We start from the raw sequence: 24,261 nt of genomic DNA on the forward strand, positions 1-24,261 counted from the left end.
ATGTCATTGTAGACACAGCAGGACCGATTTGGTAAGAAATTACGAAACCACCTGACAATATACGACGGTTTCCAATAAAAGTGCAAACCTTATTTGGTAGGGTCTCACTTGCATGAGCGCTATGAAGCTTATTTCGCAGCTTTTTCACTATTCTGCCAATTTATCTCTTTGTGATTGGCTTTCATCAGCTCGCTAACAATTACCGTTTGGAGACATAGAAGAATAAGGACCAGAGCGATAAGCGGTAGAGCTACTGACCCACTGAAATTATTATAGTTGAAAAGCTTCAGTCACCTTCCTATTGTAGTAATCCGCCCATATCGACATCGGAGGTATAGTAACGAGCAAGGAAGTGGGGCAGATTCTTCAAACTGTACTAAGAAAAATAACTATTTGAGTATTTATTGTCGGTTGAGCTCAAATTGAAGCCCTGGGGAATTTTTCAAATTTTCACCTCGAGATACGCTAATCTCTCGGCATCTATTGTCCGATACGTCATCGGCTACACATCTAGGGATTCACAAAAACCCCTCAGTTCCTTCAATCCGAACGATTTTTATGATCCAAAATCCCTAAACTTCCTTTCCATCTCTTATTTCAAAAGTACACTTTTGTCTTTTTCTCCCTCGCCCTCCACTTCCCAAAAGACGTCACCGCTTTTCGCTGATCGCTAAAAACTACTGCGCAGATCTCAACACATCCAGCAACAACAAGCACGCCATGGTGAAAAATCGCCAGCACCGTGGATTTTTTAAATCACCGTATTCTTCAATGGATGTCTCCCCCAAAGTATCCCCCAATTTGCACTTCATGCCCCCACACGTCCCCCACTCTTCTCTCATCGTCGAATAAGCTTTGCAGCCAGTTGCGACAGCTCCATAACACATCTACCCCAGAACCACCAAAACCCACCGTAGATCCGGAATCACCTCCTTCCTCTCGCTTCCCCTCATCTAAAAAACCACTATAAATAACCCACGATTCCCCCATTCCCACCTCCCACCTTCCTCCATATGAACACCCAAGCACCCGTGCCCCATCAACCTCACCAACCACAACCACATCCTCTTTTATGAGTGACGGAGACAACGACATCCTGGACGTTGTGCAGGGCGTGGATCTCGAGCTTCGGCATGAGCGGACCCTGTTTCCCGTGACCCATAAGGTCCAGGCACTCGGCTCGGTTAAGCCTCCGTTTATCACCAAAATGTCCGAGTACCAACTCGTCACGTTGGCTGGAGCTGCTCTGGGGTTTTTGGCCGGTGTTGTCGTGTGTCCGTTGGACGTGGTGAAGACCAGAATCCAGGCCCAGGGTAAGCTGAATCGCTATGGGCTGTTTGTCCATGCTTTTGGCAAAATCATCAGAGAAGAAGGCGTCAAGGGCTTGTATAGGGGCGTGGTTCCCGTGACTATAGGCTACCTTCCGACGTGGACGATCTATTTTACTGTTTACGAGCGGGCCAAGCGGTTTTACCCTCGGTTTTTGAGAGAACATCTTGGTATCCAGAAAGACTGGCTCAATCACTTTGCAGCATCCTTGACAGCAGGCTCTGCTTCGTCCATAGCCGTCAATCCGATCTGGGTGGTCAAAACCCGCCTTATGCTTCAGACTGGCTCTGAAAAAGTCTACTACAAAAGCACGCTCGACGCTTTCAGGACAATGTACCGCAACGAAGGACTTCGTGTTTTCTACAGCGGCCTTTTGCCGTCGCTTTTCGGCTTGATCCACGTCGGCATTCATTTCCCTGTTTACGAGGCATTGAAGAGAGCGTTGCATGTCAGCGATCTGAGCCAAATCTCCCACGGCAGCTACCACAAACTCTGGCGACTCATTGCTGCCTCCACCATATCCAAGGTAATTGCGTCCACCGTGACGTACCCACACGAAATACTACGAACCAAAATGCAAATGCAACGAGAGGGTGATGCGCCGTCGGTCTCGGTGCGCAAGTGGATTAAGACTATTTACAAAAAGGAAGGCGCTGGCGGGTTTTACGCCGGGTACTTGACCAATTTGGCCAGAACCTTGCCTGCCTCGGCAGTCACACTCGTCAGTTTCGAGTACTTCAAAACGTATTTGTTGGAAATCAGCGGCAAGGTGTAGCCGCCATTGCATAGCAGGGCGTGTCCCTGAGTATATTCATTTTTGTACGATTGATTCGTACGCCTAATAGGAGTACCGGAAGTGAATGTTCTTCATATCCGTCAAATCCAAGAACTGGTAGTGGGGGCCCTTCTCGGCGACCCACTGCTCCTCCTCCTCCTTGGTGATTCCATCCCGTTGCTTGTTCTCATGGCGTGAGATATAGCTCACCAAGAGAACAATAGGAATACAGACACACTCAATAACCAAAAGAGCGATTTTCGCCCGGAGGTAGCGAGGAGCGTCGCTTTCCCTAAAGAGCTGCGGCCCGATCAAGCAACCCACGGCATAGAAGACCATGGTGATACAGTTTCTCACCACACGCTTGGTGTAACCGGCGGTGTTCGCTGAGTTCCACGAGTAGATCATCGTGATGACGCAGGTGCCCACGTTGATTAGATAGACGGCCAAGAGCTGGCCAATTTTGTCGTGGCTTGCAACAAGCACAATGTAGCCTATGATGGCTGGAACGAGCATAGAAATAAAGATCAAGTTGCGGAAGCGGCCTTTGAAATGGGCGCACAAGTAGGTGCCCATAACGATAGCTATAATGGTAGAGACACCAAGAGGCATTTGCATGAGAGCAGCTTCTTTATTGGTGAAGCCGATATTGGCGATAATCTGAACAGAAAACGTCAAAACAGCACCGGTGGGTATCATAGAAAGCAAGGTCAATGCAAGAAAAACGTAGGTGTGCTTGTCGTGGATGAAAAGCTCCTTCACCTGGTCCCATTTAAAGGTGTATGTTTCTGTTCCGGTGTGGTTAGCCTTGATATTTTCCAAAACGACGATTTTCTCATCTTGAGTAAGAAACTTGCATTTCACAGGAGAGTCAGGAACAAATATAGCCACTAGGATACCGAAACCCAGGGTTATCACGCCCATCACCAAGTAGAAGATCTGCCAACCTTGGAATTCTGTAGATTTGACATGCTGAAATGCAAAAGAAAGAAGACCTCCAATAATAGTGGAAAATCCAGCCTGGCATGTCCACCAACATAACCGTCTAAGCTGTTGACTTTGGTTATACCACATACCAGTAATTAAAACACAACCTGGAGCCACACATGCTTCAAACAACCCTAGAAGCACTCTGACCACCATCAAGGAAGCATAGCTTTTCAGAAAAGCGTGTCCTATAATAACGATACCCCAGCAGAAGATGTTAAAACTAAGAAGCTTAGCAGCAGGGAGTTTCTGGAAAAGATATGCGCTTATAGGCTCACCCACGATGAACCCCACAAAAAAGATGGTACCCAAATCGGAGAACTGATTCAGTCCCTCCTTCAAGTATTCCCTGATACCCATGACCCCGGCATAGTTAAGCAAGGACTTGTCGATAAATTGAAGAAAGTAGATTCCGCACAAGAACCAGGAGACCCTGAGATCGACTTTGCGGTAGACCTTGTCGAGGGAGGGTTTTTCCGAGTCCAGGCACTTCTGTGCATTAGCGAGATCGTATGCAGCGTCGACCATGGTAAGGCTGAAATGGCGGAAAAACCTTTGGTATTTAACGGTGAGTTTTGTGGATGATAATGCCTCGCGCAGGGCCCGCGTAAGCGCATATGCGAGATCTATAGCCTTACGGGGGACCCGTTTGCACCCGTACACCAGGTAGATGTTGAACCGATATCGGTGAATCCCTCCCGAACAATAGGGTACCAATTTGAAAAAAATGATGAAATTGAAGCATTTGACGGATTGGCGGGAATGGCAAATTTTCACCCAAAATTGCCCAACCACGGGTCCGCCCTTCGCACTTTTCGTTGGCCGGACCCCCAAGAGCATGCAGTAAAGACTATACCCGTTTGCAGTCAAAACCACCAATTCTGACTCCGTCACATTTCCACCAAAGTCACCTTTTTTCGCTCCACCCCTGACCTCGCTTATAGTTGGAGTCCAGGTCCCGGGGTAGATGACCCCTGAAAGCCCTTGCAGCCATGTACCCACAGATGCAGTTATACGATGCAGACAGAGTCACGGAGCACTTTTCGCCGAAACGGCGGAATGAGAATTTCGAACATGTATGTGAAATTTCTCCAAGCGTCCTGGCCGTCTTGGCTGGCGATCTTGTGATGAAAAGGGAAAGGGCCTTTAGGCACAACCAAGCGGGTCGATGCATGTTTTAAACTGCGACCCATCGGAGTTTTCAGCTCCAAGCAGGTGGAGCGGGATGAGAATTATGACATGGAAAGGAGTATGGAACTGTAGTTTAAATTCAAATAACGTAGTCTAGGGCCAGCCTTTTTCATTTCTTCATTTCTCATAAAAATCATCGGCTTCGTCTTCCAATATCCTTCGATTTTCAATACTAGGAGAGAGGCCCTCCGGAAGCCTGCTGCAAATATGCCGTCTGCACGGTCACCCCCACAGACCAAACAGCGTTGGAGTTGGAGATTTTCACATCCTTCGGTGTCTCAGATTCCTGGGCTGCCATTGTTGAAACGCCATTGTGCTTGTTGTGGAATGCACGGTCGACCAGCCTGAAATCCCTAGTGAATTTGGCCAATTTTATCAGAACAAGTTCAAAAAACAGTTTTAACAGTATTAGATTAAGAGGTTCATGGGACCCTGGTCCTGTACGGCTGAGTAGCTAATTATGAAGACTCCATACTCTCCATAACTTTCCTTCCATAACTCTCCTTCCCTATCGTTCATTCCAATATTCCTTCCGTAGCATTAATTCCATACTTCGTTCCAGAAGTTAGGGGCGCTGACGGCGGGCTTAACCGGATTTATCTACCCTTTCTGCCCAATAGCGTAAGCCGAGGGCTTAATGGGCAAGTCGGCTTGAACCGAAACAGCTTAGCCAGGATCAGCAGCACAGCTGGGGAGGGGACGAGCGAACTACGGAGATTACGTGTGGTTGATCTGGAACAAACTAAACAAGGTTGCCCCAAACGATTTCATGCCGAGGAAGAAAATGGCGGATGTCTCAGAATCCACATTTAAGGTTTTAAGGTTTTCGCTTTCTGCTGCAGTCCACACAGGGGACACACCAGCCACACGCAAGGGCGTGCCGGGGAATTGCGGGTATATTGGCCGAGAGCTTTCTGGGGGGGTTCCAAACACCGAGCTTGTGAGTGGTGGGGTGACAAATCCGGGCCCAGAGCCCCCGCCTTGCTTGTAAACGGGCGACCCCAAGGAGGCGCTCTCGGCGTTTAGAAACAAACGGCAGCAGCATGGCTCCGCTTGCGCTTAATGCCGGTGAATCAATCCCGTCCACACTTAAACAGCCATACTGAGCACCCTGGACGGAGAAGCAGCCGGCGAATGAGATTGTGTAGGTGCATCATGCATGCGCGCACTAGCTGAGGAACGAAGGATAAAATATTATCATACATTCGCCTGTGCGTCGCCGTACATGAGAACCTTGCATGATGCGTTGCAGTGGCCACACGGTTGCCGCAGCTCGCGGCGTTGCAACCTACAACATCACGCACGGCAATGTTCCACCGCATGCACCTCTGCTTCCACCAACCTCGTAAACCACCACCCCTGGGGATCCCTTAACTATGGCAGCGCAGCCTAAATTGGGAGGGCTTGGGGGGCTTTGCAGGTCACGTGACCCCCGCCATGTGCCTCCGTGCAGCAGTTAAGCCCTGCCCACGGTGCATATGTCGAGACACCGCATCGGCGCCATGTCGCAGCACTCCACTTGCCTCGAAACCGACATGTACAACCTGTGTCTGGGTCCTTCTCTGGGCCTTACTTAAGAGGTTTATTTTCCAGTCCTCGAAATATCTCTTCTCGCTTATCGTCGATATTAAAAAAACCAATATTATCAATCCTTCGTCCCCCCAGGGTCAACCCTCTCCTACACTCCCGGTGCGATAAACAAAGCATCCTAACAGACAGGTCGTGGAGATACTCACATCAAAAGTGTCATATATAGTCACCTCCACGCCGGTGTTTTGGGAAACTCCTACAAAACAACCCACACACCCAGGCATCTCCAATTCAAGAAAGCCCACCGCGGGCGCCTCGTCCCCTTATAAAAGACGCTTTTCTCCTCCATTTCAAACTCCATCTTGAAAACAACAATCGGGGGCCCATCGTCCGGAAAAAGCATAAACACAATAACCACAGACGGAACGATCTGCAGTGTACAAAGCCGCAACTTCTAACAGACACTTTGTACAAAAGACACTGATTGCTTGGTCCACTATCAACAACTGCTTATTATAGCCGCCACACGTCATCAACGGTTTCTAACTCCGCTACAAAGAATCCTGGAGCAGCACCCTGGCTTGGATCGCTTAAAGTTTCTGAAATAGCGCTTCGTTTTTGATCTAGGGCATAGCCAGTGAAGATAAGATCATACTGTCGATTGGCTCGAATACGCTATTAGATCAGCCTTCACATCGGAACAAGCTCATCCACTGTATCAAAAACAATCCTTGACCATATTCCACAATAATCAAAACTTGTCCAATCCACAGCGTCGCCATGTCACAGCCGTCCAATCCACAGCACGTGTTTCCTGAAGAATGGCTTCCTGACACAAGGAGACAGTACTTTCCAGAACCTCGCCAGCTAGGCTACCCTCATCCACAACCGTCTCCTAGTTTCCTTCAGTACCAGCCGCCGCTACCTCTCCAGCCATACGCTTACGAGGAAACCCTCTGGAAACACGAGTACGAAGAACCCATCAAGGCTCGGGAACACAGAAAGGAAACCGACTCCACCATCATCGAACGCATCCAGCTTCTTCTACCTGCCCCTCCTTTGGCCAAAGCACCTCTTCGACCGGAACCGCTCACGTCACAGTCGCCTCGCAGAGCTAAACGAAAGCTGAAGTTCACAAGAGAACAAGACCAGCTCATATTGTCGCTCAAGCGCCAAGGCAGACTGTGGGTGGAAATCGCCAACATCACCAACGTCGGCTCGTACCTAGCGGCTCGAAACCGGTACCAGGTGATTGTCGGTCAGCAAGGACTGAACCATCTTCTGCTGTGGACCCCAGAAAGCAAGCAGTGTCTCCAGAGGCTTCTTGACGCTGGAGAACTCTGCAAATGGGACTACATTGCACAGCGTCTCTCACGGTCTACTGGGAAGCATTTCACGCTGAAGATGTGCCGGGACTTTGCCCGGTTTTTGTTGTTCAGCGACCCGGAGTCGTTGGGAGTGACGCAAAAGACAGTCCAGGAACTTGAAAAGGAGCACGAGCTCACCAACAAGTTGCTAAGACAGGCGGTTCTCTGACTGCCCTTAATTTAATTGCATTGCACCGCCGGTGCCTCATGTTGTCTATTTAATGTATGATAGTAGGGAGAGGGTGTTGTAGAGTAAGTGGTAGACAATTTTGAAGAGTTGGTTTGGAATTTTTGTGATCATTGAATAACAGGAATATTTGTTCTATAAGCAGTAGATTTAATTGTGTCGGCACGGGTACCGACATTGGGTGATGTAGTAGCACCGTCGGCTCGGCACTTCAGCATTGGATGTCTCAGAGTGAGCTGATGGTATGGGACGATACAAAGAAATAGTTTTTTGAAACCTGCTATTTCAACAGTTGACATATTTTTTGATCGGCAGATGGAGTTGTGGAGTTGGTGGGGGTCTGGGGTGACGATGTCTCACGATGGAGGTGTAGTAGGGATACGATCATCACGTCAGCGGGGTTCTGGCAATGCAAATGGCGTTCGTTTCGGACTTAAGTTGGAGATTTCAAAGAGGCAATAATTAATTGATTTTCCCCTTCGGCTTTCTCGTTTTCTATGCTGTCAGTGCTGTAGGTCATTGGCTGGATCATGTGTGGTGTTTGCTCACATAGGAAGCCCCTGAATGGGCCAACGACATGAGTGACCAAATTGCCTTCGGCTTTGTCTTGCATACGTTAGGCATTGACCTGATAGCTAGCCAGCTGCAGCTGAACCATGCAAAATCACACATGTGCTCGAATAGGGTAACCCGAGGAGGGCTCCCAAGAAGGCATGTCCAACTGGCAAGCAGACATTTGCATGAGCATTTCCTTTGAAGAAAGCTAGTCACACTGTATTTTTCACGACATCCTTTGTCACACCCCCCGTCATGTCCAATAATGGCACCTTGGTGTACTCACTCGAAGTGGATACTTCCAGGAGAACTGCTATGCAATTGACAAATAATAATCCATGGCCATTAATCAGGTATTATCAGTTATTTTGTGGACCTTTTGCATCGGCCCTATCGTAAGTCTCTTCACCAGTCTTTCACTTGATCTAAGTAGCTGTAGATATCCAAAAGCATCATTCACGCCACGCCTCCAACTCCTCAACCACCCTCCCGACGCTACGAAAAGTCAACATTCATCGTCTTATTACGCAAACAAACGCAACTTCGTTAAGGACTCCGCATCATTCACGTCAATCGGCTTCATTAGTCATTCGACCATCTTCAACTCTCATGGACACAGCACAAATTGGCACCCATCAATTTCATCCTCTAAAAGACTTCAAAGACCAAGTTGCCTTCAGCACCCCTCTGCCTTAAACCTCATCCGCCTACTCCTGAGCAGCCTTGAGCTTCTTCTCCACAATGTCAATCTTGTCCTGGGGCGACTGTGCCTTGTCGGTTCTCGAACCAACACGAATGTCCAGCTGAATCCTCACCACGCCCTTTTCATGCAACTTCTCGTGGAACTGACCAATGAGATCCATCACCTCGTTCCAGGGTCCAGCGATAGTGGTTCCAGCGGAATGGAGCGTGGTGCTGAGGTGCAGCTCTCTTGCCATTTTGGTGATCACGGCAACCTCGTCCAGAACAGAAGCCGTGCCTGTGCCAATAGGAATAAGGCAGACATCAGCAAGACAGTGGATAGAAACAGTCATAGTAGTTGGAGTGTGGAGTTTGACTTCGCGCAAGGGTCCGTGAAGGACTCTTGATTAGAGTTTGGGAGGTACCGTGCACGCTGGGGTGGGGTGGAGATTGGAGAGTGTGATATGATTGGATGAAGTCTTGAGAGGATTGAAGTCATTCTGGATGTGGAGGAGTCAATGGGTGGTGGCTGAGAAAGGGAGTCCACGAGATCCAGTGGTGGATCTGAGGTAGAGGGGGAAGGCTGTAGGAGTCAGAGTCAGGGGAATGGTGTAGTTGACAGAGTGATAGTGTCTTTGATTGAGGTCTTCAGGTAGTGGTGAAAGGGGAGGAGTCAGTGATTTGGTGAATGGCATCCTTAGAACTCGTTGTAGCATGGCGCCCTGGCTTCAATGAATATTCGTAGAAAGGCCATCAACAATTTGAGGCTGGCATTGCCATTGTCTATTCACTTGATAATTGTGAATTTTTGTGTCGCTTCACTGGGTGACTTGGAAGTGGATATGCTGTGAAATGGTGTGGTTGATGTCTTCTTGTATAAGCCAGGGAGACGGATGCCAATACGTCAAAGAAGCAAAGAAGTTCCAGAATCGTCAAACCTGTCAAACGGAGTTTTTTTTCTCTCTTCAAGGATACTTTGTCGACCTGCTTTGTGGAGTTGTATGGTTGTTATTGAGAAGCTGAAAACGCCATGTGGGTTGGTGGAAATATTGAATGCCTCGTCTTGAAATGGCCCAATCCAAGATTGCCAAACTTCTGTGATAAATTAAATCTTCACAGATGAATCAGTGAAATTCAGCCAAACTCGCTTACCGCCGTTGACCACATTGACGAATCTCTAATTCACCTGAAACATTCAAATTCTCAAACCAACCAACCGTCCTTCTTTTGCTCCTAAAATTATACCATAAACTGCCAAATTCTAAAGGTCTCTTCACCGTCACATTTCACTCTAAATCCCCATTTCAAAGAGCAATCAACACTTCAGATTTCAGTGCGTGAGCTCCAGTCAGACGACATATTACTCTCGAGATGATTTAACGAATCACCAAAGATCCATTTACAACTACCAAAATTACCCATACAACAAAACCACCTTCCATTTCCCATATCCCTAATGTCATAACCTCAGTAACCTCCTCCTGGCCTCCCCCAAATGTCGTCTCCCGGCTGGACTTGAAACGGAAAGTTCGTGGTCCACACTCGCCACACATACGGATCCCCCACTTTCCACCAGAAAACCCTACGGTAGCCCGCCTTCCCCATGCATTGGAATACACCTTTTTGCAGCGGTTTCTCGTGTCCGACGTGGCGCATTGCACTTATACGAGTCTACAGATGCGCTTTTTCTCGATATCAGCACCTTCAACCCTTTGTGCATGAACAGTCAAGGAGCAAAGGTGGCTGTAAAAATCGTCGAGTTATGCAACTGAAGACCCGCCCTCTGCACCAGCCACAGCAGACCAGTTGCGACTTGCACAAGAAAAAAAAAAAAAGAAGTAGGCTATGTTGTGGAACAAATGCTCGTTTCATTCAATCAATGTCGGCTCACCCACTATGGCAAAGGGTTATCTGAAAACGCACCGAAACGCTTGGCTACTTTTCCAGACATGCTGGTGCTTTCTCGGGCCAAATAATAGAAGATGTGCCAAAGCGGACCGACGCAAGGCTGCCTTCGTTATGCACAAACGCACCACGTTGCATTGGGGCTTCGACGCCTGTTCTAACGCACGCCGCTTCTATGCACGGAAGGTGGGGCAGCGGCCATGGCAAACGAGCGCACGCTTGTAATAATTTTTCTCGGTAATCATGTGGCTCTTATCAGATAAATAAATTCATTCAAGGATAAGCTGAGGGTTCAAGTGTTCCACATGCAACGTTGCAGCAGCTTGCGTATGAAACAGCACAGGGCTAAACACCGAAACGGACTTGGCAGTGATGGTGCCACTCGTAACAATAGTGTCCTGAATCTTCTGTGCAGCTGGGTATCCTAATCCTGATGCAGCGTCGGCAAGTGAATGTGATTGTCTCTCGGTGTTTGGCGCCTATTTCCCGACCACCTTTTTGGAATGCTCAATACTTACGGATTTATCAAGATTTTAGTCAGCGGTGAGAAATACCCGCTCTTCTTCGACAAAGCCGCTTTACTTGGTTTTTGGTTGAGGTGCGTTTTCGATAAATGGGCCCGCCCTCGTGTGCGGCTTTTACATCTTGCAAAACCGCGCGGATAAATGGAGGCTACAGTCGGCAAAGTAGAACAGCGTTAATTCTAGATCGTGAGTATTAGGCGTGGTTGTAGAATTGAAATGGCCATGCAGCGTGGGCTGACTGGCGGTGCAGAAGAAGACAGTTTCACTTGCAGTTTCAGGCATTGTAACATCTGTGCAATGAGACAATGCTTTAGTTGTCTCCCTCCCTCTCGTTCTTCTTCTTGGCCAAAAACATCAACGGCATCTTGGAAACCTCCTCGAGCGACTTCTCGGGATTGAACTTCAGATCCTCGTTGAACTGGTTGCTGGCTCTCCGTAACGATCTGCCCGTTCCAACCAGCAGGATCTTGGCCTCCGTCTGGCCCTCCAAACTGACTCTTCTTTCCCTGGCTTGTGGCTTTTCTCTAGACCGATTCACCGGTTCCCAGACCCTGGTGGGCTGCACATGCTCTCGTTCTTCCCAGGGAAACACCTTCTTTGGAGGCTCAGGCTCATCAACAGCCAAATCCTCAATTGCAGGAAGACTGCCCCCGTCCCAGACATTCTCCAATTTATTGAAACGCAACAGATGCGCCTCGCCGGGTCTCAGCAAAAGGTGGATCCGGTCCGACTCGTCCTCGTAGAACTGGTCAAACTTGGACCACCAAAGCAGCCTGAACTGCTCGTCGCCATCAAAACGAGCATGCCACGGTTTGCCGGCGCCAATGAAATGCACTAGTTTTATATCGTCCTTGAATCGCTCCAAGGCAGGCACATACTGGTAGTGTGCTGAAGGAGTGACGTTGTAGAGGTACGGAAGCCTCTTCCACGAGTATTTCCCGGGGGAAAGCGTAAAGAATTCATTGAGGAGACCCTGGTCGGCTCCATCAAAAGACGGCTGCTCCTTGGCAAACTCCAGAAGCTCCTCAAAAACAGCCTTCAGCGGCTTGATCACGAAAACACCCAGATTGAACAAATCAGGCCACCCGATATCGGGAGCAGCCACAATCTCCAGCGTGCTGATGGCCTTGAACTCCTCGAAAAGCCCGTCCAACGGCTTCAATGGCAACGTGTCCAGATCAAGAAAAACAACATGGTCATACTTCAAGTTCCAGAGAAGGATCTTGGAGAACGTGATGGCCAATTCGCTTCGTCCAAGCTTCAGGGCCACGTGTTCCACTGGTGCCTGCACCAGAGACTCGCTGATGTCAATAACATCGTCGTAGACGGCTTCAACTAAGGAAACCAGCTTTTCCGTCACACTGGCCTTGTCTAGCAATATAGCCAATTGGGCCTTGGTGCCCAATTCTTTAAGTGTATTTCCAAGGGTAAGGGCGCCTGCCACGTAGTCCTCACCGTGAAGCAAGGTGGCGTAGGCGAAAGTCATGAGAAAGAAAAAGAAGTGTGGTGCTAAGAGTATCAACATCTACAGGTGTTGCGATAACAACCCAAAAGGGCACGCCCCAGGGGCAAGCGAGGTTAGCCGCCGCGCGCCAAGAGCCAAAATCAATGTTTCCATATCCTCATTCTTTATTCTCTACCTGGAAGCCTAACGCTGCTCGGTCTTGCCGTCAACAAGGCTCAGCACCATGCTGCGCGAGTTGCCCATACCCTGCTGGTACACTGTGTTGTTGGTGTTGGCAGCACCACCCTCAGTCAGGCCATTGGTGTTGGTGGACTCGACAGGGCCCATGGACGCGTGGCCGGGCGCCGTGCCAGGCAACGTCCGGAGCACGTTCGACTGCCTGTTGGGGTTGGCAGCGTTCTCCTTCAATGCAATCAACTGCTTCGTTCTGAAGCTCTCGTAGTGCACCAACGCCGTGGTCTCGATCAAATCTTGCAAGTGTGTTCTCGTCAAGAAGTCACGCAAGAAGGTGAACTCACACTGCAGCACATCCTCGATGTTCAAGGCGCCCCATTTGGACTTTCTGCCTCTCACGAGCTCGCCGTTGAGCTCAATCTCACGCTCCGAGCCGGACACGGCAAATGGAATGAGCGACTTGATGTCGGCGTTCAACTGCTTCTCGTCCTCGAGCAAGTCCTCCGAGTCGTAGGGGTAGATGTTGAACTTGTGTTTGATGAAGTCGTTCTGCAACTGCCTCTTGAAAGCGGCTCTTTCGCTGAAGGTCATGGAGTCGCTCTTGGCGATCACAGGCACGACGTTGGCGATTTCGCTCAAACGCTTGAGGGCTTGCACATCCAAGGCCTTCAACTTTGTGCCCGAGGGAGGGATGAAGTACAAAATACAGTGGACCCTCGTGTCAGGAATGAACCTCTCTCTCTGGGCGGTCAACTCCTTACGCAAGTACTGCGAGTGCTGCTCCTTGATGTACTTAACGAGCGGCTCCCAGCACTTGTCGTTGTTGAGCTGGTCGCCGAAACCAGGAGTATCAATCACATTCACGTTCAAACGAACATTGTTTTCGTTCAACACGTGCGAGTGGACCTTGATCTCGGTAGTCTTCTCCACGGGGGTCTCGACGGAACGACGGCCCTGCGTCGTGGCCAATTTCAGCAGAAACAATGTGTTCACCAAGGTGGTTTTGCCCAAACCCGATTTTCCTACAACCATGATGTTGAAGGCGAAACCACGCTTTAACAATCTGTTTTCGATCTGCAGCGTGATTGTGTCGAAACCGACATACTTGATTGGCTGGGTGACGTTTTCCTCCACGGCAGACATGACGGTGTTGTTGGTGATATTGACGTTGGTGTTGATGTTAGTGTTTTTTGAGGCTACGCGTTCGGTGCGGGCACGTCCCGGATCGTCTAAGCCTGGGGTGGTCCAGTGAATTTTTCAGGGGGACCAATTGAATGAATTTTAATTGGATTATTAATATCCGAGAGTATATAGAAGAATCGTTTTGATTGTGGTCATTGATTCTGGTTAATTGGTTGGTTTGTTGACGTTTGACGTAGGGGTGCAGCTTTGTACAATGAGGTGAGTTAACATGTGGACAGCGGAATTAGGGCACTGGTGATTTAGACACCTTCTATAATAGAGTTAATTCAGCTGCTTCTCCTTTGGTTGGGTTCATGTATCAAAATTACAAAATGTGATTTTTTTTTTGAGCTCAAAAGCTCTGTTTTGTTGACATTTCGCAGCCATATTTATAGCACTGGTACACTCGGTAGTCAATTGGACGTTAGAATTTATTTACTCTACTGTGCACAAAGTTCTTTCAATCGTATGACATGTTAGCGATTTACTATAATATTAGTATATTTGAAATAAAGTTTACAAAATTCTGTCGAATCAACCGTTGTTCACCTTTTTCGCAGCTCTTCTGGAGAATAGTGAGAATTCAAGAACTGAATCAATACCACATAGGAAAAAAAAAAACTATTTTCATTGATAAAGAATGTCAAAGTCTTGTCCCAAAGAATCCTCTAAATTGAAATTATGATACAAAATGAAGTGGCTACTTGTTTGTACTGGGTTACTGTGAGCATAATAGTACTCACTCCTAGTACCGATTCACCACACAAACTCATTCAGCAATTCAACCAAAGGATTCCTCCACCAATTTCAGTTAAACTTTATCAGACAACCACTTTTTACAATTTTTTACCTTCCCCTACGCCAAAACGTCCCTCCTCTAACAATGGACCCAAGGTGCGCACGTGACTGAAAACTCTTCTAGTTCAACTTTTTCTGACCAGGATCTTCAACCACCATGTCTTTGTGCTTAAGATTTGGGGCCACATCGCTCGTGGCGCCACCCACACTCGGCCTCGTGCTTCCCCGCCTACCTTCACTTAGGCTGCTTTTCCCACAAAAACCAACCATCTCCATAGACCCCAGACTCGAAGAGTTGAAGAGACAAATTGAAGAGGATGGAGAAGCACCTTTTATGATCGACAACGGCATGATTTTGAGAGCGGCTCCAAAGAAGAGAACGTCTCATCGCAGAAGAAGAGAGAAATTGTACGCCTCGGGCGACAAGAAGATCAAGCCTTTGGAGAACTTGGTCAGATGTCCAGCCTGTGGTCACGTCAAGCGTTCCCACTTCATGTGCATGCACTGTTTTGCCGAAATCAAGACGTTTTTGAAGGAGAAGAAGAAGGCATTGTTCCCCGAGCCCAAGAACCCCCAGCAGGACTTGGACCCTGTGGATGAGAGACTCGTTTACCCTGCCAGAAAGCTCAAGAGAGACGAGTTGGAGATCAAGAAGAAGGACTGGGTTCCTCAGAGAGAGGAGCCTTTGATGTACAGCAAAGAGCACACGCGGAAGAGGTACTAACTTGTATATATACCGGCTGGAAAGCTGGATCAACTAGGTCAGGCAGAAGCAGGGCCAAGGAGTGATAAATAAACGAAAACGAGAGAGTGTTGTAATGGGCCAAGGGTTAGAGCTGGCCAAAAGATGAAGAGATATAAGTTTCCTTACTTTTAGAGAGGTAGTTACTATAGGTAGTGGATCCAACTGAGGGACATCCTTCTAGAATAGTTTTGGGTCAGTTATTTATGAGGTTTAAAGCAAGAAATTGTATTCTAGATGGTATCTAAAACTAATTGCAAAACTCAACATAGGGAGTTTTCACCCTGTTGGGATACAGAGACCAATGGTGATCAGCTATGAAGAATGAAAGTCAAATCGACTCCAATTGAGAGTTTAAGAAAAACAACTACCTTCATTGAGGATAAAAAAACCTCGAATCCATTAATTTTTTTATTAGTGGGAAATGCACCTTCAGCTGTCAGCTTATACCCTCTCTAAGCCATTTCGCAGCCACCAATTCACTGCCCTCAGCTTATCAATATCCCACCCAAAATCATGCCATTTTCATTCCCAAAAAGCTAGACCCTCCTTCCTTCAAAAACCTTAAATTCCCCCTCCTACCATATCTGTCACTCACAGTTTATATCCACAACAGACGTATAACGTGGGTAATGTAGAGGAGGATCGTAAAAATACGATGCCTATTGTTCGGTGCGACGGTAGCATAATTTTTCACAGCTGCACAGGCTTATCTACTCCATCGCATGAACTTCACCAAAATGCCAGAGTCGAAAAGAAGAAAAACATACCCCAATAACCCCCGGAATGCTGCTATTTCGATGGTCTCTTCACAACATCCACTTAACGTGCGGCCCCTGGGGAACAGGTACCTAGAAAGTGGCCCTTCAGATCGTCCTACCAGAGAAGAGCTCATGGGTGATTTTTCCTTGTTTTCAGAGGAACTCCTTCTTGAGCTTTTTGGCTATGTTGACGACGCCGAATCGCTCAAAAACCTCAGCCACACCTCCAGGGTCCTCTACGCTTACTTGTACGATGAGGAGCTCTGGAAGAAACACTACACTACAAAAACACAGGCACTCGAAAGACAGGGCCTCGAACCGCCCAAAATCCACTGGAGAGGGCTGTGGAGACGCTCCATTCTTGGGATCGACGCACAGTACGAAGCAAAACCGAAAATCCCAGGAAACTTGCTCTGTTCAGATACCCTTTTCCGGCCTTTCCAGTGTTCGCAGGTCGACTACGCTACTATCTTCAAAAGGGTGATCAAGGAGGAGGAATTATACCACAGGGACAGCTTGGCGACCCAGATCCCTCTAGATAAGGATTTGCCTGAAGGCCGAATCCCCCGTCTTCCTGAATCCTACTTGACCCAGGACGTCTTTGATAAGTCGTGGACCAATAAGCCCTTCATTCTTACTAATAGCGATTCTTCCAGATGGCCACACTGGGATCTTGCGGCGCTTCTAGAGCGTTTTGCAGATGTCAAGTTTCGTCAGGAAGCTGTACAATGGCCGTTATCGTTGTACTCTCAGTATCTTGCTGATAACCGAGACGAAAGTCCGTTGTACCTTTTCGACTGCAACTCCAAGGCCATGCAGACGCTTAAAAGCGAGTACATTGTGCCCGACATCTTCCAGAAAGACGCCTTTAAGGTTTTTGAAAAATGCCGTCCTGACCATGCCTGGCTCATTATCGGTTCTCAGCGTTCTGGATCCACATTCCACAAAGACCCCAATTGCACCCTGGCCTGGAACGCTGCGTTAGTAGGAAGAAAACTCTGGATCATGCTTCCTCCAGAAATCGTGCCTCCTGGAGTCAGCACCGATGATGACGAAAGTGAAGTTACCAGTCCTGTGGGCATTGCCGAATGGGTCCTTTCTGGATTCTACAACGACTGTGTAAATAATACCTCCGCCCAAATCGGTATAACCTTCCCTGGAGAATGCATGTATGTGCCTTGTGGCTGGTGGCATATGGTGATCAACCTTGACGACAGTGTTGCACTTACACAGAATTTCGTTCCACTGGTCCGTCTAGGCAACGCCTTGAATTTCATGAAAAACAAGAAAAAGCAGGTTTCTGGTTTCCGTCCTGCCGAAGTGAAGCATGCCTTGGACGAGATATTGGCCAGTTGCAAGGATGAGGAGGATGCTGAAGCTATACGAAAGTGGATACGCAAGTTTGACGAGCTCAATCTTCAGGAAAACTTACAGAACGAGGATTGCGGCGAATTGTTGGAGTGTGAGCTTCCGGCGATGCCCATTCTCGAGCTTTTCAAGTTGTTGCTTGCGAAGAACGGAAGGGATGTTGAATTAGCACACGGACTTGCGGATTTGGCCAAGCTCGAAAAGGCTGAATTGGCCAAACTAACAGGAAAAAGCGAAACATGGACTAAGCTCACGGAAGCTCCACTGTTCAGTTTTGGCTTTGCCTTGGATGAGTAAGTGCAAGCTGGGGAGAACAGGAAAGCAGCAAAAATTGGGCACGAATATGACGACCGTAAATAGAGATAGACGAATTAGACCGTAAATAGAGATGGACGAATTATAGATGACTTATTAGGGTTTGGATTGTGTAGGATGGTTGATCCCAGTGGCTTTGATACTTTTCGCAGCCATTAGGTGGTATAACAAGTACATCGAGGGACAAATTTTCCACAGATATAACAGCGTCACAGAAATAGAATTGAATAACGTCGAAAGGCAAAACGTTTTTATTCTCTTTGGATCCCGCCACCCACAGATGTTGCTATCCTACCACCCCAGATGACTCAGTGTGGCTGACTTCCGCAAATCTGACTCCGACAAACCCTTCACCACCAACTACCACCAACACCCACCAGCAAAAACCTCAAACCCCAAAATCAAAAATCCTCCTCTCCCCTACTAATTATCCACCCTAGTGACATTTCTAGGCCTCTGTCAAAACCAAAGTCACCCCACTCCTGTATCGCGCAATCCACCATCACCATGCTCCGGAACTTTCTACTTCGAGTCCGTTCATTTTCCACACCACGGGCCTTTGCCACCTCCAGAATGACCCAAACGGAAAAACCCATCATCTTTGCGCCCCCTACGTACCAGTACACCAAGGGCCACCTCAACGAAAACGAAATAGACACAAACCCCATAGAGCAGTTCCACAAGTGGTTTGATGAAGCCAAAGCCGGCGTGCCAGAGGGCCTGTCGATACTTCCCGAGAGCGTCACGTTTTCTACGGCTAGACTTCCACTGGGCCGGGTCTCCCTGCGTGTTGTATTGTTGAAAGAGTTGGATACCCATGGATTCATTGTCTACTCCAACTGGGAGACCTCCAAGAAGCTGCAGGACTACGAGCTGAACAAATGGGCCTCTCTTACGTTTTTCTGGCCCTACCTCCAGAGGCAGGTCCGTGTGGAGGGCAAAATGGAGAAGGTGGATCGGGATATTTCACAGAGGTACTATGATACCAGACCCAGGGGATCCAAGATTGGAGCCTGGGCGTCGCCTCAATCGCAGACCATCAAGGACAGAGACGAGTTGGACACGTACTATCACAAGTACGAGGAGCAGTTCAAGGACACCGAGGATAACGGAATCGAGTGTCCTGGCTTCTGGGGCGGTATGAGGATTGTGCCCTATGAGATTGAGTTCTGGCAGGGCGGCGTCTCGCGGTTACACGATAGGCTTGTTTATGAGCGGGACGATACCGAGAAGGAGTGGACCGTGAAGCGTGTTGCTCCATGATGCCCAGGTTTGGATGCTTTGGCTGGTTCAGCCACAATAGACGATAGAGTCATGTACAAAGACAGCGTGTTTTAGGACCCTCCGTATCTGCTCTTTCTGGACTCTCCGTACCTGCTTTTCTTAGACTCTCCGTATCTTCCGTATCTGTTGCTACTTGACTAAGCAGGAGTGTTCTGAGTAAAATGCCACTTTGTCCGTCTTAGTAAGCAGGGCCTTTTAACAATTAGGGCTCAAAAAGGAGAAAACCTCATAACCCAATCATTTCACCAATTCCCAATTCTCCCGTCTTTCCCACCGTTTGATCAAAATGACAAATCCACCGTGCAGGCGGATGCATGCGTCAGATTGTGTAACTACGGTTATCGCGAGTTTTGCAGCCATTTGTGCGTTTCTCAGCTACATCACAATAGACCCTACAATACATCAAATGATCAAACCATATTCAATTAACAGTTCATATCTAAAAAAACTCTAGTTTACTTGAATCTGTTGACGGTCTCGGCAAAGTACTCACCCTGGACATTGGCAATCTGCTTCTCCAAGTCAGTAGGCTGTCTGGAACCATCAGCGCCAGCAAAAGTACCAGCACCCCATGGAGAAGAACCGTGAACCTCTTCCAAGTTGGTAAGCAATGGGAAGGCCTTACCGTAACCCAATGGCACGTAAATGATACCGTGGTGGGTCAAGGTGGAGAGAGTGTTGATGGCAGTGGTTTCCTGTCCACCACCTGGAGTACCAGTAGAAACAAAGATGGAGGCCACTTTGCCCTGCAAAGCACCCTTAGCCCACAAGCCACCAGTGGCGTCCCAGAAGGCCTTCCATTGAGCTGGGAAGTTACCGTATCTGGTGGGGATACCGAAGATAAAGTAGTCGTATTCGGTCAAGGTCTCTGGAGAAGCAACTGGGAAGTCGGGCTTTGGAGGAGCGTTCAACTTGGTCAAGATGTCCTCAGAGAGGGTCTCAGGAACCTGGAAGATCTTAGCATCGAGACCGCCGGCCACGACACCCTTTTGGATCTCTTTGGCAAGAGTAGCAATGTGGTGGTACAAGGAGTAAGTGATGATAGCGACTTTTGGGGCCATTGTGGATGAAAATCGATAGAGAAAAGAAGAATTCCAGGCAAGCCTGCCACGCTTATAAGGCCGGGACCGAGAGTATGGGAGAGCAATCGTGGGGTTGCTTTGCCGCCGTGCAGCAGTGGCTCAAACGTAAAGTTCACTCCCCTTACTAGTCAGTATGACTTCGCAATTACTAAATGGTTAGTAGCTTTTTACACACGCAAAATGTGCGTTTTGAAGGAGGGTCTGGATTGGTCGAAGGTGCCATTGTTAGGTGGGATTTGGGGGGAAAAAGCCACAGTGGAGGGGTTACGGGGAACTCTGTGGTGGCTGATCCGGGTCCATTGTAGTGGTGGCTTCATGGAGGTGTGGATGGGAAATGATTTTTTTCAATTGCACAAATATGACCACTTTTTCTTTTCCGATCGTTATTGTGATCTCTTGCTGATTGTGACTTGTTCGATGCGTTCATAACCCTGCTATTTCTGGATAAGGCTAACATTCCGCGTACCATCGTTGCAGCCAATGAATGGATTCATCTGGACTCTGGTAGTATTGGCTGCAATCTGATAATCTACGGCCGGTCGTCTATTAATACACCGCAACCTGCTTTTTAGATTTGAAGTGCTTCGCCTATCCGTTTTCAGCAGGCTTTGTACACCCAAAATAAGCTTTTGAGTTCTACTCCTACACTGAAGTCGTGTCAGTCTATATTTTTCTAAAAAAGGCCTGAAGCCCTGGTTGGTGATGTTCTAGGCACCGCCGGGATTGCTTAGAACTTCTGCACAGTCTCAAAGAAAGCCTGGCCCTGGATGGTGGCAATCTCCAACTCCAACTTAGATGGCTGTCTGGAACCGTCGGCACCAGCGAAAGCACCGGCACCGTATGGAGAAGAACCGTGGACCTGCTCCAAGTTGGTGATCTGGCCGAAAGCCTTGGCGTAACCCAATGGGACGTAGATGATACCGTGGTGGACCAACACAGACAAGGCGTTGACAATGGTGGTCTCCTGGCCACCACCTGGGGTACCGGTGGAAACAAAGAAACCAGCAGCCTTACCGTACAAGGCACCAGAGGCCCACAAGCCACCGGTGGAGTCCCAGAAGGCCTTCCACTGGGCTGGGTAGTTACCGAATCTGGTTGGAACACCGAACAAGAAAGCGTCGTAGCTGGTCAAGGTGTCCAAGGTGGCAACTGGGTAGTTTGGCTTGGATGGAGCACCCAACTTGGCCAAAACGTCAGAAGACAAGGTCTCTGGAACCTGGTAGATGTCAGCCTTACCACCGGCGGCCTCGACACCCTTCTTCACGGCCTCAGCCATGGTAGCGATGTGGTGGTACATGGAGTAGATGATGATAGCAACTTTTGGAGCCATTGTGATTGATGTGTTTTTTATTGATAGAGAAGAGCAAAAGGTTGAGGCAGCCTGGTCCTTTTATCTCTTTGGGCTCTGTGCTGATAAAATTGCCAGCATGCCGGTTCGGCACGCGGTGCTTTCAAATGTTGCATTGTGCAGTTAGTAACGCTTAGTCAAATGGGTGAGGTGCGTCGAATGTTTGTCAATATACCGCACAATCAGACACTTAAGCGATGAATTACTGCACACAACGCGGATTATCAAGCTTGCTAGTCAGATATTTGTCAAGCTGCATTGACTAATGCTTAGTGGAAGCTTCGAAGCCTCATTCGGTAATCACTAATAGACACCGCACAGCTTTACTTTAAAACCGCTCAGCCTTGCCGCCCCCTTTATTTGGACCCATCCTGCCCTTCGTCTGATTTTTTTTGAAAAAAACCCAAAATGAAAGTCGCTATCGTCTACTACTCCACGTACGGCCACGTTCTCACGTTGGCAAAGTCCATCAAGAAGGGTCTTGAGTCTTCTGGAAAAGTCTCCCAGGTTGACATTTTGCAAGTTCCAGAGACTCTTTCAAAGGACATTTTGCAGCAGTTGCATGCTCCAGAGAAGCCAAACTACCCTCTCGCTACCCCAGAGAAGGTCGCCGAATACGATGCCATTCTCTTCGGTTACCCAACCCGTTTCGGTAACTTGCCAGCTCAATTGGTTGAGTTCTTTGGCCAGACTGGTGGTCTTTGGACCTCTGGTGGCTTGTACCGTAAGCCAGTCGGTGTGTTCACCTCTGTGAGCTCCTCTGGTGGTGGCCAAGAAGTCACCATGAGAAACTTGTTCTCCTACGTTGCCCACCACGGTATGGTCTTCATCCCATTGGGTTACGGTAAGGCTTTCCCCGATATCACCAACTTGGAGGAGGTCCACGGTGGTTCCCCATACGGTGCTGCCACTTTTGCTGGTGCCAATGGTTCCAGACAGCCATCCGACTTGGAATTGAGAATTGCCCACACCCAGGGTGAGACTTTCGCTGCCAGTGCTGCCAAGTTGGTCGCTGCTTCTAAAGCCCCAGCTGCTACCAAAAAGACGGCTCCAGCCGCTGCCGAGAAGAAGACCGCTCAGTCCACCTCACCTGCTACTAAAACCACTGAAAAGTCTACTGAGGCTTCCACCCCACAGAGAGTGCAAAAGCTGAGCACGCCGAACGCCAAGGAGGAGAGCAGCTGTGCTAAGTGCGTTATTGTTTAAGAAAAGACCCACATAGAAAACCCTAGAAGTGCACCGCACGGGCGGTGATTAGTTAGTAATAGCCAACAACCCCTAATCGATATACTTACGTGAAAAAAAGAACTCCCCACTACTACCCTCTGCCAACCGCAAACTAGCCCTACGCGTTACTAACAACACTCGCTGCAGAGATGCCAATATTGGGGAGACCAAAGACGGAGCATTCTAAATCAAACCCCAGACTAACCAAACTGTTGCTTTCATGCTTTCGTACAAGTATGTGTGTACTGATCCGTCCATCAGACTGGAGGGGCTAGTCTACTCACACAGAATGGCAAGTCCTTTGCAGGGTCCCCATGGACCATAGTTTAGTGTTTTACTCGTGCTCCACTCAAATTTGCAGACCCTGTTATACCTCCTCCCTTCTTGCGTAAAGCCCTTCAAAGCGAAATGGAATAACTGGGAGGCATGTACCTGTTTGGGGTCCATTACGGGCCCAATTTTGCCTAGAAAACAAACAGGCCAAAACAAAAGATCTGAGCACAGGGTACGGAATTTGCAACTGTAGGGTGGTAAAACCCAGCCAAAGGCTGAGGAGAGACAGCAAAGATAGTAGCCCTCAGGAATAATTGTGGTTCTACAAGAGGGCAAATTCCATTTCTCTCGTCACAGGAGTTCACGAGTACAAGGATGTTGCAGAACGCACTTGAACGAGAACATACAACCAATAATGAGCATCCCAGAGCCGGAAGAGCCCTTCAGCAATAGTAGGCAAGTGAACTCGCCTTTTCGTGGGCTGAAGAACTTCTCTATGGAAGTCGATGCCGGATCGAAGACCAGACAGCCAGGAAGATATGTATCTCGTTCACGCAATTCCACACCACCCAGGGCGCCGCAAATCCTCAGATAACAAGCAAAACCACACGTCATCCAAAAGACCTCTTTGCCGTCTCTAAATGGGTTTTTTCTTAGGGATGTCTGGGTTTAAAAAACCAGGGTGCCTATTCCCAGACAGGGTCCATGAAGCTCCGGAGCATCATCTTTTGACAAAGCCAAAAAATCAACATCCAGGCTCTTGGATAGATCCAAAAGAAGAAGGAATAACAATTTCTGCAATTTTCCTCGAGAAAGACAAGTAAAACACGTCCACCAGATCCACAGATCAGATTCAGAACGACACAGCCATTGAACGCACCTAGGCTCTCTGCAAGCAAATTGGTGTGATATTAGCCACATAGGATTCGAATGAAGTTGACCGGGCATAAAATTATATGTCCATAGGTAGTATATGGGAAGAAAGGGCGAACCTTTGAGATCAGAAAACTGCTTGGTGCTCTCGCTATGTAGTGTAGACACCCGTACCTCCGGTGATACCTGGGCACTATTTGGCCGAATTGGGGGATAACTGGGGGATTTCTACTTATTTAGCGAGTAGGTGATGATCTCAATAGTGCGTAGATCTTGGATACACCAATTGGAAGCAATTTTGGGTTCATTGTGGCTGTTGGAATAAGTAAGAGAATGTA

The 24,261-nt window shown here is 48.3% G+C and overlaps 12 protein-coding genes across 12 annotated transcripts; 6 read left to right on the plus strand and 6 right to left on the minus strand.

Annotated features, from left to right (window-relative positions):
- Nucleotides 1–1,072: 1,072 nt before the first annotated feature.
- C7M61_003580 (NAD+ transporter) lies at nucleotides 1,073–2,104 on the plus strand (the record flags this gene model as incomplete). The annotated part of the gene is made up of 1 exon (XM_024858917.1): nucleotides 1,073–2,104. The coding sequence occupies one exon, from the start codon at nucleotides 1,073–1,075 to the stop codon at nucleotides 2,102–2,104; it is 1,032 nt and encodes a 343-aa protein (XP_024713004.1).
- A 63-nt stretch (nucleotides 2,105–2,167) lies between these two features.
- C7M61_003581 (uncharacterized protein) lies at nucleotides 2,168–3,619 on the minus strand (the record flags this gene model as incomplete). The annotated part of the gene is made up of 1 exon (XM_024858918.1): nucleotides 2,168–3,619. One exon carries the CDS (start codon nucleotides 3,617–3,619, stop codon nucleotides 2,168–2,170), a length of 1,452 nt encoding a protein of 483 aa, XP_024713005.1.
- A 2,973-nt stretch (nucleotides 3,620–6,592) lies between these two features.
- AAF1 (C2H2-type transcription factor AAF1) lies at nucleotides 6,593–7,348 on the plus strand (the record flags this gene model as incomplete). The annotated part of the gene is made up of 1 exon (XM_024858919.1): nucleotides 6,593–7,348. One exon carries the CDS (start codon nucleotides 6,593–6,595, stop codon nucleotides 7,346–7,348), a length of 756 nt encoding a protein of 251 aa, XP_024713006.1.
- A 1,280-nt stretch (nucleotides 7,349–8,628) lies between these two features.
- On the minus strand, nucleotides 8,629–8,955 carry ECM15 (Ecm15p; the record flags this gene model as incomplete). Its single annotated transcript, XM_024858920.1, has 1 exon — nucleotides 8,629–8,955. The coding sequence occupies one exon, from the start codon at nucleotides 8,953–8,955 to the stop codon at nucleotides 8,629–8,631; it is 327 nt and encodes a 108-aa protein (XP_024713007.1).
- A 2,386-nt stretch (nucleotides 8,956–11,341) lies between these two features.
- GLG2 (Glg2p) lies at nucleotides 11,342–12,517 on the minus strand (the record flags this gene model as incomplete). Its single annotated transcript, XM_024858921.1, has 1 exon — nucleotides 11,342–12,517. The coding sequence occupies one exon, from the start codon at nucleotides 12,515–12,517 to the stop codon at nucleotides 11,342–11,344; it is 1,176 nt and encodes a 391-aa protein (XP_024713008.1).
- Nucleotides 12,518–12,679: 162 nt separating this feature from the next.
- On the minus strand, nucleotides 12,680–13,813 carry CDC10 (septin; the record flags this gene model as incomplete). The annotated part of the gene is made up of 1 exon (XM_024858922.1): nucleotides 12,680–13,813. One exon carries the CDS (start codon nucleotides 13,811–13,813, stop codon nucleotides 12,680–12,682), a length of 1,134 nt encoding a protein of 377 aa, XP_024713009.1.
- Nucleotides 13,814–14,807: 994 nt separating this feature from the next.
- On the plus strand, nucleotides 14,808–15,374 carry C7M61_003586 (mitochondrial 54S ribosomal protein bL32m; the record flags this gene model as incomplete). The annotated part of the gene is made up of 1 exon (XM_024858923.1): nucleotides 14,808–15,374. One exon carries the CDS (start codon nucleotides 14,808–14,810, stop codon nucleotides 15,372–15,374), a length of 567 nt encoding a protein of 188 aa, XP_024713010.1.
- Nucleotides 15,375–16,132: 758 nt separating this feature from the next.
- Nucleotides 16,133–17,818, plus strand: C7M61_003587 (uncharacterized protein; the record flags this gene model as incomplete). The annotated part of the gene is made up of 1 exon (XM_024858924.1): nucleotides 16,133–17,818. The coding sequence occupies one exon, from the start codon at nucleotides 16,133–16,135 to the stop codon at nucleotides 17,816–17,818; it is 1,686 nt and encodes a 561-aa protein (XP_024713011.1).
- Nucleotides 17,819–18,343: 525 nt separating this feature from the next.
- On the plus strand, nucleotides 18,344–19,099 carry PDX3 (pyridoxamine-phosphate oxidase; the record flags this gene model as incomplete). Its single annotated transcript, XM_024858925.1, has 1 exon — nucleotides 18,344–19,099. The coding sequence occupies one exon, from the start codon at nucleotides 18,344–18,346 to the stop codon at nucleotides 19,097–19,099; it is 756 nt and encodes a 251-aa protein (XP_024713012.1).
- Nucleotides 19,100–19,575: 476 nt separating this feature from the next.
- On the minus strand, nucleotides 19,576–20,181 carry C7M61_003589 (NAD(P)H:quinone oxidoreductase, type IV; the record flags this gene model as incomplete). The annotated part of the gene is made up of 1 exon (XM_024858926.1): nucleotides 19,576–20,181. One exon carries the CDS (start codon nucleotides 20,179–20,181, stop codon nucleotides 19,576–19,578), a length of 606 nt encoding a protein of 201 aa, XP_024713013.1.
- A 748-nt stretch (nucleotides 20,182–20,929) lies between these two features.
- On the minus strand, nucleotides 20,930–21,532 carry C7M61_003590 (NAD(P)H:quinone oxidoreductase, type IV; the record flags this gene model as incomplete). Its single annotated transcript, XM_024858927.1, has 1 exon — nucleotides 20,930–21,532. The coding sequence occupies one exon, from the start codon at nucleotides 21,530–21,532 to the stop codon at nucleotides 20,930–20,932; it is 603 nt and encodes a 200-aa protein (XP_024713014.1).
- A 426-nt stretch (nucleotides 21,533–21,958) lies between these two features.
- Nucleotides 21,959–22,756, plus strand: C7M61_003591 (NAD(P)H:quinone oxidoreductase, type IV; the record flags this gene model as incomplete). The annotated part of the gene is made up of 1 exon (XM_024858928.1): nucleotides 21,959–22,756. One exon carries the CDS (start codon nucleotides 21,959–21,961, stop codon nucleotides 22,754–22,756), a length of 798 nt encoding a protein of 265 aa, XP_024713015.1.
- Nucleotides 22,757–24,261: the final 1,505 nt, after the last annotated feature.

Source organism: Candidozyma pseudohaemuli (genome assembly GCF_003013735.1).
Source record: "Candidozyma pseudohaemuli strain B12108 chromosome Unknown scaffold00009, whole genome shotgun sequence".
Taxonomy (NCBI): Eukaryota; Fungi; Ascomycota; class Pichiomycetes; order Serinales; family Metschnikowiaceae; genus Candidozyma; species Candidozyma pseudohaemuli.